The following is a 22,924-nucleotide window of genomic DNA, read 5'->3' on the forward strand; positions in this document are numbered from 1 at the left end:
GGGGGGCTGTGCCCCTCATTTCCTCGCTCCCCACCACCAGCCTTGTTGGGGACCTTGGGGTCCCCGCTGTCCAGAGCCATATTTTGTAAGCTGGTGCCTCCCCCCCCTCCTCCCGGCACGTGTTGGTTATTTATTACCCCAGTGTTCCTTCCTTGACTTTTTTGTTTTTCAATAAACTCTTCTTGTATTTATTAGGAGCTCCTTCGTGTCCCCTGCACAGGGAGTGGTCCGGGGGGGCTCTGTGTTCCCTGTAATCCCTGCCCCCCATCCCACAGCAGATAGAGGTGGTTAATTCACTGCTCGGCGACACTGCATGGTGCCAGGGTTATTGTGGGGACCGTCGGGGCACCAGGAGAGAGCAGGTGAGGGGGGCAGGGTGATGGTGGTGGCACTGGGGTGGTGACACGGCGCTGGTGGCGTGTCGACATGACAGTCCTGGCAGCGGGATGAACCCAGCGCCGTTCTGATGCCGAGCGCCAGCACTTCCATTGGCCTCACTGTCAGCCACGATTGGATCCGCACCCACTGCCCCTGGTGCGCGCTGCCAGCCCACGCTGGTGCCCGATGCTGCCCCACTGTGGCAGCTGCTGTCCTGAGCTGGTCTCACCCCGTATCAGTGCCTCTATCATCTCTTACTGGTGGCCGACAGCCGCTATCGGTGTCCGGTCCCGGTGCCCGGTGCCTCCCCGCCCCGCCGCCCACGGCAGCCCGTCCCGCAGCCCGTCTCTCTGCCGCCGCCGCGCGGTTCTCCCTGCAACCTCCTCCATCCCCGCTTCTCCTCTCGGCCCTGACGTCAGAAGGACAAAACGGAGACAAAAGCGCTTTTCTCGGCCTTTATTCAAAGCCCAGTGGGTTTTGCCCTCCCCGGCTCCTCCTCCTTCCGAGGGCGCGGGCGTTCGGTGGGGCTTTGGATTTGGCACCTCTCAGGACGGCGGCCATCCACCCCCACGGAATTCACGGCTTGGACCCAACTGCCTCGAAATCGGCTTCAATGAATGAGGTGAAATACGGTCAGTCGATTTTACCACGCGGCCTCGCGGCGCTGGAGGAGCATTGAGACGGACGGGGGAGGGCTGGGAAATCAGACGGCAGGCGTTGGTCCCAGCAAAGCGCGGTTCGGAGCCCGCCGTTCTGCTCTCCCTTCTTGCAGCGATGTCATCACGGGTGAGGGGACAAATCCCCCTTGGTTCCCTGCTGCCGGGTCTCCAGGTGCTCCAAGTCCCCTTCGTGGATCCCCTCCACCTTTTCTCAGCCCCAAGCCGCCCCCCTGCACCCGATGCTGAGCGATTCCAGCTCCGGGTGCTGCACCCCTTCTGTTCTGCTCCCAGCACAGGGCTGAGAAGCCCTTCTGACCCCCCCTGCCGGAAGCCACCGCCACCACCGCCGCCGCCCTGGGTTCAAACTGCAGCAGGATAAGAGAGGAGACGCCAAGGTTTTATTGAGTAGAAAAGTATTTGGGGCGCAGCCTCGGCCTCCCGCCATCAGAGAAACGCTGCACGAAAAGCCTGGGCACCTCAGTTCTTTCATAGATGTATATTTACCATTCACAAAGACTGCAGGAATACGATTAATGAACAATAAATTAGGACTTCATGTTGCTATCGTTTGGCATAACACAATCAGGCAAGTTTTCTTCCTTCCGAAACAGGAGGCGACACAAACCGACGCATCGTCGGATCCACCTGCAGGCAAATTGATGAACCTTGCTAACGAGCCATTGCTGGAGAGCGGCACACTGAGACCTGAAGGGAGGACAGAAGTGCACCAAGGCCGTGCGAGGAGCTGGGAAAAGCACCCTGCTCAAGCCCTGAGCCCCGAAGATTCCTTACAGCCCAGGGCCACACGTCGAAATGGAAACAAAATAATACAAATCGATGGGTTTGTGACCTCCAGCCAACTCCGACGCCACTTCAGAGCTGGCGAAGGCCTGCTGTGGTTCATTTGCTCTCAGTGCCATCGGATGCCCGTCAGGATCCCACACCGTGCTCATGGAGGAGGAGGTTCTTAAGGCTTCGTTTCCCCGGGGCTGGGAGGGAGGCTCACCCACACACAACGCTACTCGGACCCACGCTACTGGGCGACATTCATACAGAAACATTACACTTACAGCTTACAGTGTAGAGCAGGAGTTTCCTTTTTTTCTTCTTTTTTTTCTTCTTCTTTTTTTTTCTTTTTCTTTTCAGCCAGTGTACAGAGAAAGAATTGATGCGTTTCGCTTTTCGCCTGTTTTTAATTTCCAAACTTGGTGGTGATCATTATGTTCAAGTATGAGTTAAGGGAGAGGTTTTCTGCTTACAACAGATTTGGCTCTAGGAAGGGATAGGGATGCTGGGAAGCAGAGGTTTGTGGTTAGTGTCACAGCAGGGAGGGAGGGAGGGGGAGGCACCGAGACCCTGGGAAAGGAGCATTAGAGCTGCTCAGCCCCGGAGAGAAGCGGCCTAGCGAACGTGCTGCCCCGATGGAGGGAGCGGGGCTCCAGGTCCCACCACCTCCTGCTCCCTTGGCTGCTGGACCCAGCCGTGAGCAGGGCTGGGATCCCTAAGGAAAGCCCTTCCCTGTGGGCAAGCAGGCCTGAGAGCGGCGAGGGGCTCAGAGCCGGTGACCGAAGGGCAGGGAGGCAGCACCTGGGGCGGCCTGTCCTGTCCTGCTGACTTCACATTGAGCCTCAGCAACGGCCAAAAAGCTTCAAAACTAGTGTCTCAAAGCCTCAACCCCCCCTGAGCTCGCTCTGTGCGTGCTTCTCTCCCACGGAACAGGCCTCTGGATGCTGAGAACGGTCAGCGTTTGATGCATTAACGAAGCGGGGCTTTCGAGCTGAAAAGCCCTGCTTCCTGACAAATCCTGCTGCTCTTTGGAGGAAACTGAGGTGGAAAAGCAGCTATGCTACCTCAATGGCCAACAGATGCAGCTGTGAAACCCTGCAGCAACTCACCATGGGTCCGGCACGCGGGTACTGAGCAGGAGCTGCAGCATGGGGACTCTGTGGTGAGGAACAGCGGCGGCGTGGAGTAGTGTAATGAAATTCTTGGAAACAAAAGGCATGTTAAATATTTGATGCATAAAGGAGAGAGAGAAAACACGTAAGCAAAGCTTTTAAATATACAGTATGTCTTCTTCCAACGGTTACTATAATGATCACGCAAGTTTGCAAGTTAAAAATGCCTTGCTTCTTCGTTAAAATTAAGACTAAACCTCTAATTTTGTCTGTGAAAGTGACTGCAGCCTATCTATACCCTGGGTGCTGAATATGAAGATTTCGACTATCGCTCGGTTCAGGTGCTCGGTTCATGGGAGGCCGATGGACTTTTCCCAGCACGGCCATGCTCTGATCTCTGAAGCAAGGCTGCTGGAAGTCCCCACTTAGGTAATCCACGGTCTGCATCACGTTGTTCTGGCTGGACGGGCCGGCCCCAGCTCTGTAATGAGGTCCTGCTGCACAGTCGAGCGCTGCTCCGGCCGGCGGTCCCCCGTGGAAAGGCATGGCGAGGTCCTGGGAGCCAGAGCTGTCGCTGTTGGGGGTGGGCAGAATGTTATTCCACATGGGCTGGAAGTAGTGCCCGTTGGTGTACGGCAAGGGTCCCTGCAGGCCGTTGACGGGAGGGGAGGGCGTGGGCTTCTCAATGGGGGGCTTCAGGCCGAAGGACTGGCCCATGCACAGTTCTTGAGGGTAGCTGGAGGCTTTGCCAGGGAAACCCTGCCCCGCCATCTCTCTCGGAGCGTGCTTCCCCGCCAGCGCGGCGGGCCCGGCGGCGTCCCCACACATTTGCTGCAGATGAGCGAGCTGGTGCTGGTTCCACGCCACCGACTTGATTTCGTTCTGGTAGGCGGGAGGCACCCTGTTGATATTCACCATGGGCACGTTAACGGAGGCAGAAGGGATAGCAGCAGCGGCGTGATCGACAGGGTTCACTACACAGGAAGGCATGGGCGTAGGGACGTTGTGAGTAGAGACCCTGGTACTTGCATTGATAAGCAGGTTGCGACTTATGGGGCTGGGGTTTGCGATCTGTCCCTCACACACTGAGGTAGTGCTAATGCCAGCTCTGGCCTGGCAGAACTGGTTAATCTGGTGCACGATGCTGCTCAGGTCCGGTGGCTGGTTCTGCTGCAGGGTGGCAGCCATAGAGAGGGGAATGGTTGAGGTAGACACGGTCACATTCGGCGGCGCGTCCGCATCCGGCATCTTTCTGCTCCCATGTAAAGCCGGCTGCAGCAAAGGGTTCGGGGGGGGCTGCAGCGCCTGGTGTGCCACGGTCTGAGGATGCTGCAAGCCCTGAGGCTGCGGCACGTTCTGAGGGTGCGGCAGCGCCTGCGGAATCCCCTGAGGGTGGGCTAAGCTTTGCGGCTGCGGAATACCCTGAGGGTGCTGCAAAGCCTGCGGCTGCGGGATGCTCTGGGGGTGCGGCAAAGTCTGTGCGTGCTGGAGAGCCTGCTGGCGAGCAAGCGCCTGGGGGTGGGTTAAAGTGCTCGGTGCAACGTACGGCGTGGAAGGGGGGTTCATCATCGCCTCCGGCAGCAGGCGTGTGCGCGTGCCGTCAAAGTCCTTGAGGATTCCTTTCGCTGGAGACTTGACGATGGCCAGGAGGCCGGTTTTCGTGGTGGCCTGAGATGGGTAAGGGCTGTACCTCTGGCCCGAAGTGTCGAGTCCGTTCACAGTACGGCGTATGTGTTTGCGTTGCGGAACCTTGACGCTGTTTGGAAAAATTTTGATAGTCAGGGGGTTGTTGGCGACCTTCTTAGCATAGGCATCCAATTCTGCTGGGGTAGGATACTGTGCAGATCTCATTTTCTGTGTAGTGTCCCCTGCGGAGAAAGGAAAGAGGTCAATGCCCAATGTGGGGAGCACGGGACCAAGCCCGGGGCGCAATGGCCACGCAGCGAGGGGAGAAACGCTGTGCGGAGCCGGGAGGTGAGAGCTGCATCTCCCAGACCAGCAGAAACCTCATTTCCTTTGGTATCTGAAGACAAACACGACCCCAATGGGGCAAAATCTGCCCGACAGAGCAAAGCCAGGCCTTGATCGGTGTTTTCGGCAGGACAAACCCAGGAACAGGCCAGGAGCACCACCATCATCTCTAGCATCTACCATCATCTCCTGCGTCCTCTTAATCTCAAGCCACCCTCCCACTCCTCCTCAAGCCGTTTGCCACATCTTCAGCCTGTCATTCAGAAAGCAGCGAGTGAAACATTACACTCTGAGGTGGGAGCTGCACAAAGCACTTCAGCTCAAACCTCCATTTAAGCCCAAGCTCTTTTCTAGCTGCTGCCATCCAAAAGCACTCTGAGTGCCTTTTTGTCCATTAGGATCCTTGTCAGTCCCAGTTCAGCAAATGGAAGGCAGCTGCACACACAGTCCTTGATGGCTTGCCATTATTTCCTCAGCTGAATGCTCAGTGTGGCACCTTGCTAGGGCAGCATCCCGCTGTCAAACAGCAAAATCAGGTGAGTGCCTCACAAGATAAAAACCACGCTTCGGGAGCAAAGGCTCCTGGAGACAGAGGTGTGCCTTCATGGCTGTGCTCAACCAGGTACCTACCTTGCTTACAAGCCCCACGTGCTTTTGGAAGGAACTTCAGAGGTGCAGGGAAACGCGTGTGCCTCTCATGTCATCTCATTCCAAGCAGAGCTGGGCCGTATCCCAACCACAGCCCTACGAGACTACAGCTTCCAAAGTGATTCTGTAACCTTCCGACGACATCTCACAGCTTCCACAGCCCCGCTTTGCTTTTGCTTTCCTCCCTCCCCATCTCACAAATGCTTCACTGGTAGAAAAACACCCGACCCTTTCTGCTGAACTTGCCAGCATCCCCACGCCACCCACTGCTGCTGCAGAGAGCACTGCCAGTCCCCACCCAGCCCCTGACCCACAGCGATGCGATGCCCCGTGCTTCCAGGTGAGCAATGCTCCCTTTTGTACATCCACCTCTGATGCTTCTAAGCAAACTGCCTGCAAGAGGCCCCTGAACACGGCTGCGATCTGAGCACTTTATCTTTTGAATCCTGCAGCTTCCCGAGGAGGGAGATCAGCACTTCTTAGAGAGCACTCGCTGCCAGGGGTAAAACAGGACAGGTAGCAGGAGGAAGGATAATTACAGACGTGCCTTTTGTGCAAGGAGCAGCTCGGCAAGCAGGCTGCCTCACACCCCCAGCACAGCGTGTCCCACGCTGCCATGCACGGCCCTGCTCTCCACGTGCTACCCAAACACTGGCACACATCACTCTTCTTCTTAATCAAAAGCAAGCTTTGTTTGATATTAACCTGAACATCCTCCCTGCTCCCATTTTTGCATCTCCCACCGCAGCCAGGTGGCTTCTGTCTGTCCATTGGAGGGAGCTGCTCTGTTCTGAGTGGAGCCTCTGCATGGAGCTTATCAGAAGCCGAGGCCTTCACCAGCTCCCTGGTAATTTTAGCCTTGCCCCAAACTCATCAAGCTCTGCCCCTCCCCACAGCTGACCCCTTGCAGCACACCACGAATCAGAGAAGGCCATTCTCACATCAAGCTTTTACTTTCGGATGGTGGGTGAGACTTCTGCAGGCACACAGCACGCGAGGTGTGAATGCTGATGGCGAATGGATGCGTGCAGTATTCCTGTACTCAGGCACCAATGTTTCCATCAGGCAGGAACTGCATGGGAACCTTTCACAGAGCAGCTAACACATTTTTCTCTGACCAGGCTGCATCTCTGGGTTACAGCACACCTGTAAGTCGGCACTGGGATGGATTCCTTCCTCTCCAGGGTGAACACCACCCCTCAGGTGAACTTAAGTAACTCATCAAGTTTGGTATCCAACCAAATGGGAAAACACCTTTGAAATGCTTTGGACAAGATCTTCTGAAGCACAGCACCCCCTCATGCAGACCCAACCTGGATCTAAGCCGGCTGCTCTGCCCAGATGTGACCAAAATGATGCATTTCTGAGGGTGCCAGCACTGTGTGCTGCTGGTAGCTCCACAGGCAAGGTTTGATGGCTGGATAAAAGGTGTTTTGAGAAGGGAGAAAAGCATTACGGGGTGATGGAGAGCCTGAATATCTCAAACAAACACCCTACCAACCAGCAAAGAACAAGGCCTGGCAACTACGTGAACAAAAAACCAGCTGAAGGAGACCATAATAAAATGCTGATACTAAAAAGAATGCAGGCACACCGGTAAGCACAAGAAGCCCACATCAGCCCTCGCAGCGATGACGGGGTGGCAAACAAACAAGTTCCACCCAGAAAACAACGGGACGAGCTGCACGGCTTCCTTCTGCTCAACGCAGGGCAGAAGGCTTTTGTTGGAACCTAAGGATGTGGTGTTTACTACAGGGTAGAGCTGTGCATACGAGCAATTAGCCCCGGAAAGCAGCGAGCTGTGAGATCGCACTCCAGCAGCACGCGGCTCCTCGGCTCCCCACGCTGCTGCTGTTTGTGTCACAGGAGGAGACACGTTTCTCTGCCTCACCTCAGCACCCGTGCAGCATCTCCTAAGTGCCTCTCACACGAAGCCTTTAAAACCCACAGCTTCTAAAATTGCCCATGGTTAATTTTTCATTAAGAACCAAAGTGCCTTCAGGATTCTTACCCCAGTGAGAGCATCTGTACCAGGACAGAGAAGAACAGCTGTGCCACGCTCTGCTCGACTCTCAACTGCAGCATCTCCTCTGCAGGCTTTACAGAAAGAGCTTTCAGGGAGGATGGGGTTTGGCTGCTGAGCTGCCTTCAGCCTCAGCCCGCTCCTCTCTCTTTCACCTCAACTTTGTGCCACTGTCACCACACGTCTCCCTTCTCTGCCCCAGAGGAGAAATGTCAGGGGAACTCCTCCTGGGATGCTGAGAGGCTGCAGAATTCAAAGGGGAACACTGAAATCTGCAGTCCCGTGGTCAGCTTCAACAGAAATGAATGGGTGCACGTATGAGTCCCCAGAGCAGCTTTGTGAAAAAGGCTGCTTATATGAAAGTAAGAAAGAAAGAAAAAAAAAAGAAGGTAATCGAGCTAATGTGGATTTTTTAAGCGTGAATCAAAAGTTTGATCCAGGAAATGACACTTCGAAATTATGAATACAAACACGGCAGATCTGAGTAAAGGTCATCAGGTGGAGTTCTGGGCCTTTTAGCAGAGTGACAGCACCATTATTAAAGCCCTATTCCACCCCCATCAAAAGTCACAAGTCACCGCTCGTTAAAAATACTCATTAACTCAGCTTTCCTCTGGCCAGGGGCTGGACTACTCGTGCATACACAGTGTGCAGAGAACTGCACCAATTAATCCCGTGCCCATCTGCAGCAGCACTGAGCAAGGTCTGCACGAGCAGTTCTGTTTCCATATAAATCAGAACAAAGCAGCACAGAAGAGCATTACCTCCAGCCTGCCACCTACCTCCGTCCTCCATTCCTTTCTCCACAGTGCCCTGAGCCCTTCACCCAGCACTGCCTTCAGCACGGGGGCAACTCACCCCCAGGAAGGGCGCCAGGTGAGCAGGCTGCCTTGCAGGATGTGTAATTAGCAAGTGCCCCACGGTGCCACCTCACACAGCCTGCCCAATTTGCTCTCAGGACTGAACGTTCCGATGCACCGCAGCCTCACGTAACGCATGGAGCACAGCTTCACCACAGCAGCCTACCTTGTTTGTTCAGCAAAACTGGCAAGGAGAAGGGAAAGCAGGGAGAGCCCACGCTGTCTGATGAAGTCCTTCAGTGTGGAAAGGTTTTTTACTACTGCCACAAGTGTCACTGTAATTAGTGAGCTGGTGGAGTGCACGTGTGTACGTGAGCGACGCCGCTCACTGCTGGCAGGACTGGTACCTTGAGAATGTCATCCTTAATTGCAAAATTAGCTTACCTATTTTCAGTAGCATCACAAACCTCACTGTATTAAGAACTTAGCTAAAACTGGAGTGTTAATTATTTGGTTTTCAAGAGCAACGAGTCCAGGAGCAAAGCGAGGGCGCTGAGATCTCCCAGTGCAAATTTCAAATACAAGGTTACAGCCCTACAAACCAGGAACACAGACCTTATGTGTCTCTCTGCTATTTCAGCTGATCAACCACAGTGCAAGTTCAGTGAGAAAGAGACAGATTTAGAGCAACTCTAGCCAATAAACTTGAATTCCCAATGCAAGTTCTTCTAAAAAGACAGGTTCCACTCCCAGAAAAAGGCTGAAGTCATTGCACGTGAGTTATCACAGTACTCTGCAGACATGTTTTCAGAGCACCAGAGACATCAGAAAGAAGAAGGAAACTTTGAACTTTAGTAATTTGGGTGAGATCACCAATATTTGCAGCCTGTGGCCCAGGCACGTAGAACAGAGCTGACCTCAAAAGGTTTGCATTAGCCTGATCCAGCTTTTAGTGGTGCCATTAGATGAATGGAAACGAAAAGGAGTAGGGAATAAAAGTTGTGCTAAGCAGCAAGTCAAGTGACACACCTCTAGCACAACATGTTTTCAGCAGAGGCAAGAATCTCACAGAAACCATGCCTGCATCTTGTCCTGCTGTGGTTAAAATTAACCTTTGTCAAGCCTTGCTGCACACACGTGAACCTCCACAGCGATTTCGCATGCTGATGGATGCCCTGAAGGCAGAACTGAACCCAGCCTCTAGCATTAAACAGTTTTTCCGCCCTACCCTAAATGTTTTGTTTCACAGCTGTACCAGAGCCAGATTTAACAGTTAACCACATCCTGCAGACAAAACGTCACTCACATTTCTGAAGTCCAGTGTTCATCTGCGTGTAAGAAAGAAGCTGAAAGGAGAGGTCACCTGGTCCTGGCAGACAGGCCAGCATGGCAGACAGGCACTAACACAACATGGGCCATTCACTCCTCTGCACACTGCAACAACAACAGAGAGACAATTCAAAGTTATAATACAAGGAGGAACAGAGAAAAGAAAGGCAGAGAGCCATCGCTGCGTGAAGACCTGACCAAGCACAGATGCACGTCACCTGCACGTCTGGGGACAGCAAGGAGAAGTGGGTTAGGACTCAAATATCTCTGCTGAAACTCAAACACCTGCCTTGCTCTCTGCTGTCTGGCACACGGGGTAACCCGTAAGTCTGCCCTTGGATTCGAAGCTGGTTGTTCCAGGTGGAAGGAAGCCACCACGGGGAGCAGGGAGCTGCTGCCACCCGTAGCTCAGCACATCTGGCACCAAACCTCAAACCAAAGCACCCGAACTCCTGAGACGTCACCACACAGCGACGCTCCCACCATCGCTGGACAAACTGCTGCTCCAGCCACAAAGCCGACGTGGGCTCCAAGTCTCCAAGTGAGCCATGCTGGAGGTATCAGCTGCCTTCTCCTTGCCCTCATCTCCCCAGGTAACAGTGCTGTTGCATGCAGAGACACAGGTCACCTCGTGAGAAACACACCTGCACCAGTGAGCTGCTCCTGCAGACACCATGGAGCATCATCTCAGGTGATGCCAAAGGTTCAGAAAGGATTGAGGTGGCAAGAACGTTTTTAAAGGAAATAATCTGCCTTTAAAATAAATAAATAAATCACTGTAAAGTGGAAGCATGAATTCACTCTCTGAGCCTGATTTGCAATAAGCAAATTGATGCCATCTAGGTCACTGCTGAGCATTAAAAAAAGGAATTCAGATTTGCACAGAAGTGCTGACCGCACTCCATCGCTGAATTCCGTATTATAATGACAACCGTGCTCCAATTTTTGTTCTCTATTCATATCTTTTCAAACCTGCTGTCTCTGTAGCTGACCACAAACGCATTCTTACAAACCAAAGGGGGGAGACCCATCCCTGGAGGCATCCCAGAGCCGTGGGGATGTGGCACTGAGGGCTGTGGTCAGGGAGCAATGTGGGGTACGGACTGGGGATCTGCGAGCTCTCTTCCAACCTGACGGTGTGATTCTGTTTCCTGCTCCAGGCAGCCCACAGCATCCTGCAGAGTGACTTAGGGCTCACGGGTGGCAGAGAAGCTCTCCACAGAGGGTCGACACGCAGCCTCACCACAGCACTGCCATTCTCCACAGCACTGCCTTTCTGCACTGAAGGTATTTCTAGAAAAACACACAGAATCTGCTGGCTGGTATTCAAAGCTCCATCTTGCCTCTGCCAGATCCCATGCCAGGAGGGACCTTCAGAAGGCAGAATAAAGCCTAGGTGTAAAGCAACTCGGCGCTAGTAGGAAACGTCTCCTGCACTAACACAGTTTTATCGCTATATAAACAGACCCCATAGGTAGAGTCACTGCCAAGTTGTCACACACAGGAGTGCCTGAGGCTCTCAGAGGCCTTACAGGGTAAGCACACAAAGGAAACACTCCCCACAGACCACCCTGGCCAGTGAAAGATGGGAAACCAGGCCGGTTGAGACGAAAGCAAGCTGGCAAAGTCTAAAGTAAGAACCATGAAACTGAACACGCGAGCCTGAAATTCTGAGATGAACTGAGGGCCTGTTCACCAAGCTGGGGGAGGCAGGAGCAGCTCCTCACACCAAAGGAAAGCTCCAAACTGCTCCATGCTTCCAGCACCGTGGGGTCTCGTGAGCTGGGAGATGCTGCCCAGTGCTTGCGGCCGACTGCTCCGCTCTGCTGCTCCTCCTTACTCACCAGGCGGCTGCGTGGGATTCCCTCCCTGCTGATGGGATCGGTGGCAAACCCTGAACGTGGGCTGCACAACCTGGGCTCAGCACGTATAAATGCTGCAAGGAAACCCCCAAAAATGAAGGTGGGTTGTAAGGTTTCTTTGGTACAAGTGTTTGCAGCGGCTTGCCAGAAAACACAAGTGAATCCAGGGCAACCTTCATGCTCCAGGGGAACCTCGGCGTCTCATTTACCCCCCAGCAGGCTGCTCGAGACCAAACGAGACTCGTTCCTTCTCCCTCTCTCAAAGTAACCTAAATACAGAGGGCTTACAAATTGGTTCACGCCAAGCTGAAGCCCCCTGGCAGCAGCTGCTCCCTGCACGCTCACCGCAATGCGCGCCCGCTCGGCGCTGCACAAGAGCCAGACTGAATCTCGCTGGTTCCTGGAGCGCAATGAACTAACCACACCAGCTGGCAGCTCATCCTTTTAATGTTTTAGCAATGGTGAACTGCAAAATAACGTGTGGAGAGGCACTCTGTAATCAATCACAGCAGCATCAGTGTATTTGGGGATGGGGAATTAGGAAGACCCAACTACGGGAGCGGCGCAGCGCTCCCAGCATCCAGCAGCACCGTGCCTGCTGGCTCTGTGCTCGGGTGGACCTTTAGCAGAGCCCTGCAACAGTTTCAATCAGAATCAATTTCTGCTTCTTGCAGTTTAATTAACTGTGATTTTGCTCATAAACCGTTTTGCCTTTGGGGCTGACCTGCATTTATAACTTAACTCAGGCAGCAAAATCCAATGGTTTGGAGGGGAGAGAGGGGAGGGTTTACATGCACGTGCTCTGCTCTGAGCTGAGCTCTGCTCACAGGGCGAGGAGAAAATGAAGAAGCCTCGGAGGATCAGCACAGTGCACACAGCACATTCCTCGTGCCCCAGGACTGCCACTGAAGGCTTCCAGGTAAGCAATTGGAGCAGGATGAAGTGCAGGAAGAAAGGCAACAGCAGTTCCATCAGACCCACTCCTGGGCGAAGCAGCACAGCTCAAGGTTACGATCCCCAGCTCTGAAGAGCTGTTTTTAGGTTGGTCCCAACAGATTATTTTAAACCACAGCGTTACACATCTGCTGAGAGCAGAACAGTTGGCTTTAATTGTACGATGGGTTTTTACACAGCTTCTGACCTTTCATCTAATTGAGGCCTAAAGAAGAAAAAAAGAGGAAAAGCTCGACGTCACTGCAGTTATTAAAATCCATCAAGCTCAGACTTTAGCCCTGGGATAACCACAGCCAAAAAATTGACTTGCAAGTAATTATCACTGCTATCTGCAATAAAAGTTAATTGGACATAATTGAACTAAAGCCCTAATCTGAATGAAGCTGCTGCTGGCAAGGAGCCTGCTCCTGCCTGCACTCTGCAAATGAAACTGCTAGCAGTATAACAGCCCAATCACAGCACGATTTCGCACGCTGCTCGTTAGCTGGGCTGACACAGCCACCAGCAGGGCCGTCCTCAGCCAGGAACGGAGCTGCTGCCCATGCCCAGGCCATGCTGGTGGCCGGGGAAGCGAGCCCCTCTCCTAACTGCTGCTGCTTCACCTGCTTGTGTTTGGCATTTCTGTTGCCCAACAGACCAGAAAGCAGCAGTCATCCTCCCCGCTTCAGGACTTCCTTCCAATTGCAATTATTAACACGCCGTCCTGCACCACAGCAGAGCGGAGCGCTTCACACACGTGACTACAGCCACACGAGGCACTGGAACGGGCAGAAATTGCTCACAACTCATTCTGCAGAAGCTTAAAGGGGGTTTTGGACCAGATTTATGTTCCAAGACAGGTCTCATGATTACGGAGCAGACAGAGGATGTACCTGGCTCACCATGGGCTCCTGACGTCATTTTGGATGCGGCGTTTAATCAGCCCCTGCCACGCTCCTTCCATTCTAAATGGATAGCAGTGGGTGACAGTTTCTACCACTGAAGAATACTACAGAGATAAATTCAACTGCAGAACATTCAATACCACCTTGACATCTCACATTACATTTACAAGGTCAAAATCCGGGGAGGAACTGGAATCAGACCACACTGCACTCCTCCACTCCATTTACTCGCTGCTGCTGCTCTTCCTTCTCATTTGTCAAAGCAGAATTTTAGCTCGAGAAAGCTGGAACAGAGAACCAGTGATATAAATTCCCTTTCATGACCCAAATCGGTGGCTTATTTTACTTTACTCAGAGCCTATCACCTCTTTTTAAGCCTATTTTTAGATTTAACTCCCTGTTTTGCAATGTGCAGGGAGCTGATAGACGAGGCAGCCAGGAGGAGGTCCTGCCAGGTGTGGCAGGTCTCTCCAAAGGGCAGGAAAGATGCAGAAAAGACAAGCTGGGACATCTGCAGTGCCTGGCCACAGCTTCAAAGGAGCATTTCTGGCACTGCTTGAAACACATACACTCGTGGTCAGTTATGAGACACAGGGAGATTACTTACACTATGGGAACTTAAGCAAGAAATAGGAAAATCAGCCTGCCCGTATTCAAAGCGATTTGAATAACTCTGAATTTGCCTCCTCTGAATTTTCACTACGCTGAAGCACTCTGACCTTTAATTAATTTTCCTTCGCCTTTTATATGGTAACATCCAACTCTGAGGTTTTTCAGTGCTGTATTGGTGGGTAATGGGGCTGCAGAAACAGTCTGGGATGTATCTGAGTTCTGTTTCGCAGTGCATAAATCTGCATTTAGGAGAGAGAGAAAGGATGCCCAGCAGTGAGGCACTGCTCCCACCAACAGCCCTTCTCTGTTCTCACGCACAGCTTCCTTCTGCCCTCAAAGAAACCCTACTATGCACAGATCCCCTTCCCAGAGCAGAGCATACAGCTGCAGCCTCAGCACCAGCACGTGTGTGCTGCAATCCCATGTTTTCACATGGCTGGGAGCAAGGTGAGGTCATTGTTCTGCAGCTTGCTGCCCCACCAAGGAGCTGCATGGGCTGTGTGCTCCTTGCACACTCAGCTGCAGCATCTCCTGACAGCTCCTCCTGCCCTGCACTGCTTTGTAGAGGAGCAGGAAGCTTTGCTGAGTGCCTGGGCGAAGGGGGAAGGCACACGAAATACTTCCCTCTGGATCACCTCCACAGTTATCTTCTCTCATTCCACGCTTCCCCTACAAGAGCCCAGGACTTAAGTCTTAATCATCACTTACAGAAATCCTTGTGGCTGCACGTGACAGGAGAATGACAGTTTTTCCTTGTAAAGCATCATCAGAAGTTAGAGATTATGACAGTTCCCTGAGCAGGAAAGTGGCTCCTTTCCTTTATTACAAGCTGATTATTTAAAAAAAAATACTTTATCAGAGCCAACTTTGAACATATTTTGCCTATCCACAACACACAAACAACAAACCAGATGTGTTAGAGACTGAAAAATGTGTTTGAACTCCCGTTTTAAAAATAGATCCCCTTGAAAACGAGAAAATATTTGCAAATAAGATAAGGCAGGATGAACACGCAAAGCAAGGAGCAGAGCTCTCACGCTGAGACAAGGAGGAGTGACTCACTCAGGGCTGGATGCGATGCTGCTGGATGAACACGTGGGGTCTGTGCTGGCTGTGCTGGCTGTGCTGGCTGTGCTGGCTGTGCACGAGTCCCTCGGTGGGACACAGAGGTTCTGCTGGCTCCTGACAAAGCAGCTTGGAGATTCATCTGTGACTGCAGGCACAAGACAAGCTGCCGGGGGAACACAGAGCACAGACAGACAGACGCTGCTGTGCCCAGGAAGGCATTTGCTTCCTCGCTCCAGGCGAGGTGCCGGCTCCTGCTGGGGCGTACTGACACAGAACTCTGCCCTCACCAAGAAACTCAAAGCTTATCTCGCTGCAAGAAAGAGGTTCTTTTTTTTTGTGCTACAGTAAAGAAGCCTGTGCTTCGCTCCGTGCTCTTCCAACAAGCACAAGTGGCCGGTGGCACTGCCAGCTGCTCAAACAACGACAGGGAGAGCAACACAAGTTATGCAAGGTGCTCACAGGCTCTGCACGGTGCAGGAACCACAGATCCCTGTCTGCAGGCCCAGCAAAACACTGCAGAGCAGTCTCACCCAGCGGTCTGAGCAGCCACAAACACATCACCCCAACAAAAACCCACACGCACGTTTCTTTTTTTCCACAGTGAGGTGCAGCAGATGAATTGCAGACAGGACAGGGATACACAGCTGTAGCTGTTCTTCAAGCCCAGGCCACTGCTTTTCCAACCACACAGTAACCAAGGCAGTCAACCAATTCCAAGAAGTAAATTTTTCAACCTTCAATTAGCTGCATTAGCACTGTTTATAACCGTGTGATTGATAAATGCTCTCCAGAAGCTGTAATGAATGCATTTTGCTCTCGGAACACACACTGAACCCCTTGGCACTCGACGCTTAATGAAAAGCAATTTATCAACTTGCTTTGAATAGCTGAATCTGACTCCTTAACGTAGAGAGCTTTGCCTGAAGAGCTCCAACTCTGAAAAAGCAACGCGTATCCCAAACCCACACATGCTGTCAGACACAACTTGGATTTTGACAAGGATGGCAATGACCAGAACGCTCATCTTGCTGAGGAAGAGGTTTTTTAGGACAATCCTCACCCCCCAGCAGTGGGTCTGCAGACGTGCTGCTCCAGCATGAAGGTTACAGCTGTGTTCTTAGGACACTGGACCAAGCTTGTGGCCAAACAGCATTGACACACGTGGAGAAGTGGAAGCTCAGCGACTACCAGCCTGGACATGAGTTCAGCTGCATACAAAGCAAGCAAAAATAAAGTGCTTACAGAGTGTCTGAATGCTAATTTCTCAAATGGAGACTCGCTTTGTGTATTTGACATATGCAAAAAAAAAAAAAAAAAAGAAAAGAAAGAAAGAATAAAAGCCAACCCAGCATTTAGAAGGAAAGGCTTGACATCACAGAATGCTATGCTGGTATTAACTGCTGGGGGGATTAGCCAGCCTTCAAAGCCTGAAATCTAAACTCACATTTCTGGAAGCACAGGCTACAAATATCCAATACAGAAATTGGTCTGCACTCCATATGGTAGCCTGAATGTAAGGATTACATATTTCCACTGCACATGTACGTCTGCTTCCCATTCCTGCAGAGTCCTGCCCTCTTCCATTTGTCTTTTGATTCAGATAAAAGCCAACGCAGATCCTAACTGCTGATATGGAGAAAGGTGCAAGGCACAGTGTGCCTTTGGATGAAGGAAGAAAAGGACTCGGGTCCGGACTGCTAGAGCATGTCAGGAGATTGTCTTTGAAACTACAAAACCAGAAATGAAAGCGCTGCTTTTGTATTTTGATTTGATCAAAGCAACTGGGGGCGGGGGGAGAAGAAATCACATCCTACAGATGCAGGCTAAATTTTAACTACTTCACACATAATGTGGGACCAGCTGATCCCATACAGGCCTAAAGAAAGGGAGAAAACAAAGAGGTAAAGTCACTCTAGCTCTGAATGTGCTCTTTCCACAGATCGCTGCTTCAGGGCCTGCCAAAGAGCAACAGGAACCCGTTTCAAAGCAAGAAAGACACAGGAAGCATGTACCCAGCCAAGGGCACACATTGTGAGTCTCCTGCAAAGAGCAGAGCAGAAAGCTCCTGGCAAATCAAGGGAAACACACTCAGAATGTAACGGCTGCTCGGGGACATAACCTGGTACTGCCTGTGACTGCACCCACATCTGACAGTGAGAAGCAGCAGCGTGTGAGGAGCCTCCAGAGGAGGGCCCTGTGCTGCCTGGGGACAAGAGGGGATCCTGCCCAGAGCAGCTGCTCAGATCCACGCTCAGCACAGGGGAACGAAGTTGCAAAGCACAACTGCAGGTCCCGAGCAGCAGAGAATAAACAGATACCTGTGGCTGCCACGCTTCCTGATAGAAAGGATTACAGATACCTGCTGGGTCAGCTGTGTGCTTGGGGAAACTTCTGACTGTAGCAGGTGAACCATTTCCTCTGGGCCAGAATGATGGAGCTCTTTGCCCTTCGCTAAAAATTAAGCAGAAGTCATTTGAACAGATGACAACAGCTGCACACAGGAGATCAGAAAGCTCTCCAGATGCTGATTTTGAATGAAATTCAGAAGCCAGCATAAACCAGATTTTAAACACAGAATAATCCTTACCATTATTTGCATGAGAAAACCAGGGAAAACGTTCCATGCCTGCACTCTGAAAACCTCCAGGAACACGTGGGGTTAAAAAGGAGATCCTGATGAAAAGAACTGGAGACTGCAAAATAGGACCAGAAACTGTTTCTGGAATCTTCAGGTGACAACTGGAAGTACGGGGAGCCCCGTCCTGAAATCTGATGGTGGTTGAGCACATTTCTCCCTTTTGTGCTGTATGTTCTGACGGAGCTCAACCCGCATCCTGGGGCACCTCGTGCAAAGGAAATCTTTGACCTTTCTCACCAAGACTGCTCGCAATTACGGACTGAAAAGCATCGAAAAATCTCAGCCCTAAATCCAAAGCTTCTTCCCATCTTGTTCTTTCCTTTACTGAATGCCTCCTGATTGTGCCAAAGCAGAATATTCAGACCTCAGTCTGAACAGCCCGGGTGTTATGCTGACGGTGTCTCTGGAGAGAGGAAGAGAAGCGAGGACGGATTTCCAATAGCTCAGATGCTCCTCCGTAAGAAAAGCTGCTACACAGCAAGAGTGATAAATAAAGAGGGAAAGTAACACGCTGGAGAACTTCTACCAAGGTCACACCAGGCTGCTGAGCACTACCCATCTGCAGGCAGGATTTAGATCCCCATTTAACTATGCAGATCCATTTGCTTGTTGGCAGCAACAGTCCTCATTAAACCAAACCGGTTCTAAGCGTGAAAGGGAAGATGAGATGAGCTAATAAATACAAAAGGAAAGCCAACAGACTTTAGTCCTTCTCAGGACAACAGCCAGGCAACAGGAAGAGCACGTGCATGGGTGCATGGGTGCATGGGTGGCACGGCGTGTCCCAGCTGGGCAGGAGGAAGAGTGCAGCCACGCTGGGTTCTAGAAGCCATTGCTGTGCCCCTATCGAGTGTTCCTTGCCTGTTTCAGCAGGCTGAAAGACACGCTGGGCACCATTTCAAGCTGTGACAAAGTGATCTTATCACTTCTGTGCTGTACTCGCTACACAAGGCCCTGATTCAGCAGCATGTAAAAAAAAAAATATATCTTCATTTGCATGAAAAGCACTCTGATCACAGAGTCTTCTGTTCAGCAGCCCCCTTGCCATCCCCAGCTCAAGATGCACGCACTGCTGGCATTTTGCTGGCGACTAGAGGGGAATATTCTGCATATGCTCTGCACGTTTTAATGCAATCTTTTCCTAAAATTTTAACAGTATTCTCAAACAACACAAAAGCTGCACACATTCAAACAAGGCAAACGCTGCCAAGTGCTTTCACTGGCACTTTTCGTAACTGGGCCACACAAAGGACATTTCATACCAACGCACAGCAAAACAAACAGCTCCAAAATGCCTTTGCTGCTCAACAAGTCCAGTCTTTTCCAGTCCGCCTTTACAGTGCCTTGGCACACAGCACTAAAAGAGGACAGATTTGAAACTAAAGGAAGGTGTAGCCATGCAAAGAACAATGTTCTGACTGCAGTCAGATTAATCTCTGTTGTGGGAAACCAATAAGAACCTCTATATTGTTATCTTCTGATAAAAAGGGATTGTTAAAGCTTAACTGTGTTTGGAAACTTGCTCCTTTGGACTAAAGCACGAGCTCAATGCAGAGAGGTGCAGACTGAAGCCATCAGTTCTCGCCTGATTCTGAGGGAGAAAGTCCACTACTTCAGCAGCTGGAGGCTGGATCCAGCAGTCCCAAGCCCTTCCCTGATCACAGAGGGGTCACAGAGGCCACCCCCGGCCCCCTGCCCCTTATCAGGTAACAACCACCGCCTCTTATGAGCCACAGTGAGTCACGTCCCGCAGACACACCCTGAAACCACATCAGTCTCTCAGCCAACTCAGCCCAAATATAAATACCTGCCATCCGGGCAGCAGCGCAGTCCCCATTGAGAAACATTTCCCTTCCTGTTCACCCAGCACTGAAGCATTACAATGTGAGGCTGACCCAGTGCCCTCCCGTCCCTGCCGAGCGTTTTGGGGCTCTGCTGAGCTGCTCTGCCAGCAATTTGTGGCCCGGTGCAGCGTGTGAGATCACAGCCCCGGCCCTCACAAAGAGCAGACCTGTAAATGACATCTCGAGGATTAAACTGATTGAGATGCAATTTGCCTAGCAACCATTCATTAAGCAGAGTTCAGAAACAGGCCAGCAATCTCTTCCACCTCCTTATCGGAGCAGTAAACAGATAGCAGGCTCTGCTACGTCCTCTCTCCTCCGGCTCAGACACGGTGCAAACACATTTCTCACAAGTTTCGGCTCCTGCAGCCAACAGCAGAGCACAGCTGTGCCTCCCAGCACGAGGGCGCAGCGCTCACCCACACGATGGTGATGCAGAGCACACGGGGAAGGCAGCTGCAGTTCCCATCTCCCCGGTGTTTTCTCACATCCAGCACCAAATCCCGTCCTGATCTTCTGCAAAAACAGCCAAGTGATTCTCCATCACGCAGCGCTGCGCCGATAGCTGGAAAAAAAACTCGATGGAAATCTTATTCCCCTCCTTCATCTGCTGAAAGGAATCGATTGGCACTCCCAAAGTCCTCAATACAGCCCCCCCAGCACAGAGAAGGGAACAAAAATCACGTCCTCCTTTCCCATTAAGCGTTTCTCCTCATCAAACAAGCGAGACAATGCCAACGTCACCAGCAAAAATCAAAGCAGCTATTTCAGCTCCGAGGATTGCACTGAAAAGATTAAGCGAAATCCTGATTTTGTGTGATTGCTTCCCCATAAGAAACATCTGACAATATCCTATTCTGCTCCCAAATGAAACAACACAGTGAGCTCGGACACATTTCATTTAAGGCTATATACCTGAACGGCTTTCCTTTGGTGAACTGCTCTTCTGGGAAATCACTGTGACATACAGCACGCTACTGCAATTAAATATGCAAGAAAGAAGAATTAAACTGGCAATGAATAATTAATAGCATGTAATACTACTTCATAAGGAAAGTCTGGCTGAATATTCCCACAGATGAGAGGTACCTGAGCGCATGGCACATCACAGCTTTACTTTCACCATGGAGCCCAGGGCCCCACGATGCTGTGGCTGCTGCTCGTGCCTCCTCCTCCTGCCCAGCAGGACCCAGGGAAGCTCCAAGACAGACAAGCATTGCAATACTGCAGTTGTTGCTCTGCTCATCTGCATTTCAGTGTTACCAGGCTTCCCCAACGCTACCCGTTAAAAAGTGCACAGCAATTATTTCACTTCCCAGTAGAGAATAAAGCAAGTATGACGCAATGATTACTTACAAGATAATATCAGGCTGAGGTTGGGAGGAAAGGAAAACAACTGAAAAAGTCTGCAAGAGCGAAAGAATGCAGTTTACTTTTCCAGAACCTCTCTTAAAGAGAAAGATAGCATCTGCTTGCCCAGCAGGCCTTCCTCCTTCATGTTTTGGAGGCCACGTCCCTCCTGCAACCCTGCCATACCACCTTCCAGACAACATGGCGATGGAAAACATGCTTTCCTCACGAAGAGAAACCCTAAATCCCGTTAATTGTTATGTACCAAAGTCCTCATCAAGTTGCTGTTCAGCCCTAAGCCTTTTCCTCTAGACATCAGCCAGGCCAGCTCCATGCTAACCAACACAACGCACTCGTTCCATACCTTCAGCTGGAAATCCCCAGTTCCCTAAGTTCATCCACCACCATCCTGCTGCAGAGCACCGGGTTTAGGGATGCATGTCTGAAACACATCTGCTGGAGACGGTTACAGGGCACTGCTATCTGCCTGCTGGAGATGACAGCCCTCAGCCAGACATCCCCAGGGCCCGCAGGATTCAATGCTCTTCTCCAAAGCAAACACAAATTGGGAGTCTAATCTCTACAAAGGCTGGAAATAAGCTAGTTTAATATTAATTTTCTATTAAAAATTAATAGGATTAAATGAAACTCGCGAGCTGGCAGGCACCAGGAGCACTGTCCCTCTGGCTGCCCACAGGAATAGATGCAGAGGAGGGTGAGGATGGGTTGCAGCAGTGCTGTAGGACTGGAGCTGTAGGGGAAGGGCACTGGGGCCCCATCGTGTGCCACAGCCCCATGTCACCCTGCTGCCAGCAGCTCATCCCTGCTCTACCAAAGGCCCTTTGTTAGCACTGCCTGGCACCCACCCACCCTGCAGCAGGCTTGGGGATTCAGAGACCTCCTGATTGCTGTGTGAGGTGGGAATGGCTGCTGGTGCCTTCCTGAGCTCTGCACGCACAATCTTTGGCTGGATGGCTGTAAACTCTGACCTTCCAGCATCAGTGCACGGCACAGCAGCACACCGCACAGACCCAGACACACATCCTGCATCTGTCTTGGGTCAGGTGTGAGCAGGAGGCTCTTGGAAGCATAACAAGGTGTGAAAGGGATGCCACAAGTCCCACAAAGACGTTCCCTTCCCTGATCCTTGCTCTGGGCAGTGGAGCTCCTAACAGCTCATCCTGGTGACTACAGCAGTGCATCCTCTCCCAGGATCCAGCCTTGCAGAGACTGGTGCCCACCTTCACCCACCTGCAGGCAAATCCCCTTTCTGACTGCCAGAATTAATCACCTTGCCAATAAGCATCCTGCAAACAACCAGAGTTTACATAAGAGAAGTTTAACCTTCAGTTCCTATTAATGTTAACAGAACGAAAAAATAAAAATAAAGTGAAGCAGGGCGCAACAAAAAGGTCTGTATCTGCATTTCTAATTATACAACCAAACGCTGCACGTGGTGGAATTTCCAAGCACCTTGCTGGTGATAAAGCAGCAAATGGACTACAGCTTCCATTTTGAGGAGTGGCTGCAAGAGCAAACAGCACTGAGGTTGGCAGCAGTAAGGCAAGGATGTGAGAATTAAGGAAAATAAAGCGGCACCCTGAAAGGATGGTAGCAAGAATGTTCATAATTAGGAGAACGAGTCACCTTAAAAATGTTACATTTCATGATCTCTCATACTTTTAATGGCTTAGCCTACTTTTTCCAACCTAATTTGCATCATCCAAATAGGCCTCCTGCTGGGAAGCATTAAAATGGCAGCCCCCCATGGAGACAGGCTCCCTTCACCAAGCCAGTCTGAAGGGCTAATAAGTATTCCTAAAAACATTTTAAATCCATTAACGATGTTTAGTAAACATTTATTGAGAATTAGTGCCACTGCCAGAGTTGGCCTTACCACATATTGCTGGAGCATTTCATAAGGAGCTGAAGGTACCCCCAGAAACACCTGCAGCCTTCACCAGCTCCCACCCAAACCCAAGGGTTCTCTTGCTGCAGCTGTGCAT

General features: G+C 51.3%; 1 protein-coding gene across 2 annotated transcripts; it reads right to left on the reverse strand.

Moving 5' to 3' along the window:
- Positions 1-1,413: 1,413 nt before the first annotated feature.
- On the reverse strand, positions 1,414-20,501 carry FAM222B (family with sequence similarity 222 member B). Of its 2 annotated transcripts, none has more exons than XM_042829867.1 (3): positions 20,484-20,501; positions 9,684-9,811; positions 1,414-4,803 (listed from the first exon to the last, which is right to left on the reverse strand). In XM_042829867.1, exons 2-3 carry the CDS (start codon positions 9,763-9,765, stop codon positions 3,224-3,226), a joined length of 1,662 nt encoding a protein of 553 aa, XP_042685801.1. In that variant the 5' UTR covers positions 9,766-9,811; positions 20,484-20,501; the 3' UTR covers positions 1,414-3,223. The 2 variants fall into 2 exon arrangements, with proteins under 2 accessions (XP_042685801.1, XP_042685802.1); XM_042829868.1 differs by lacking the exon at positions 20,484-20,501 and adding an exon at positions 10,837-11,657.
- Positions 20,502-22,924: the final 2,423 nt, after the last annotated feature.

This window comes from Centrocercus urophasianus, unplaced genomic scaffold (assembly GCF_019232065.1).
Source record: "Centrocercus urophasianus isolate 14NV4802_14NV808 unplaced genomic scaffold, USGS_Curo_1.0 seq_320, whole genome shotgun sequence".
Taxonomy (NCBI): Eukaryota; Metazoa; Chordata; class Aves; order Galliformes; family Phasianidae; genus Centrocercus; species Centrocercus urophasianus.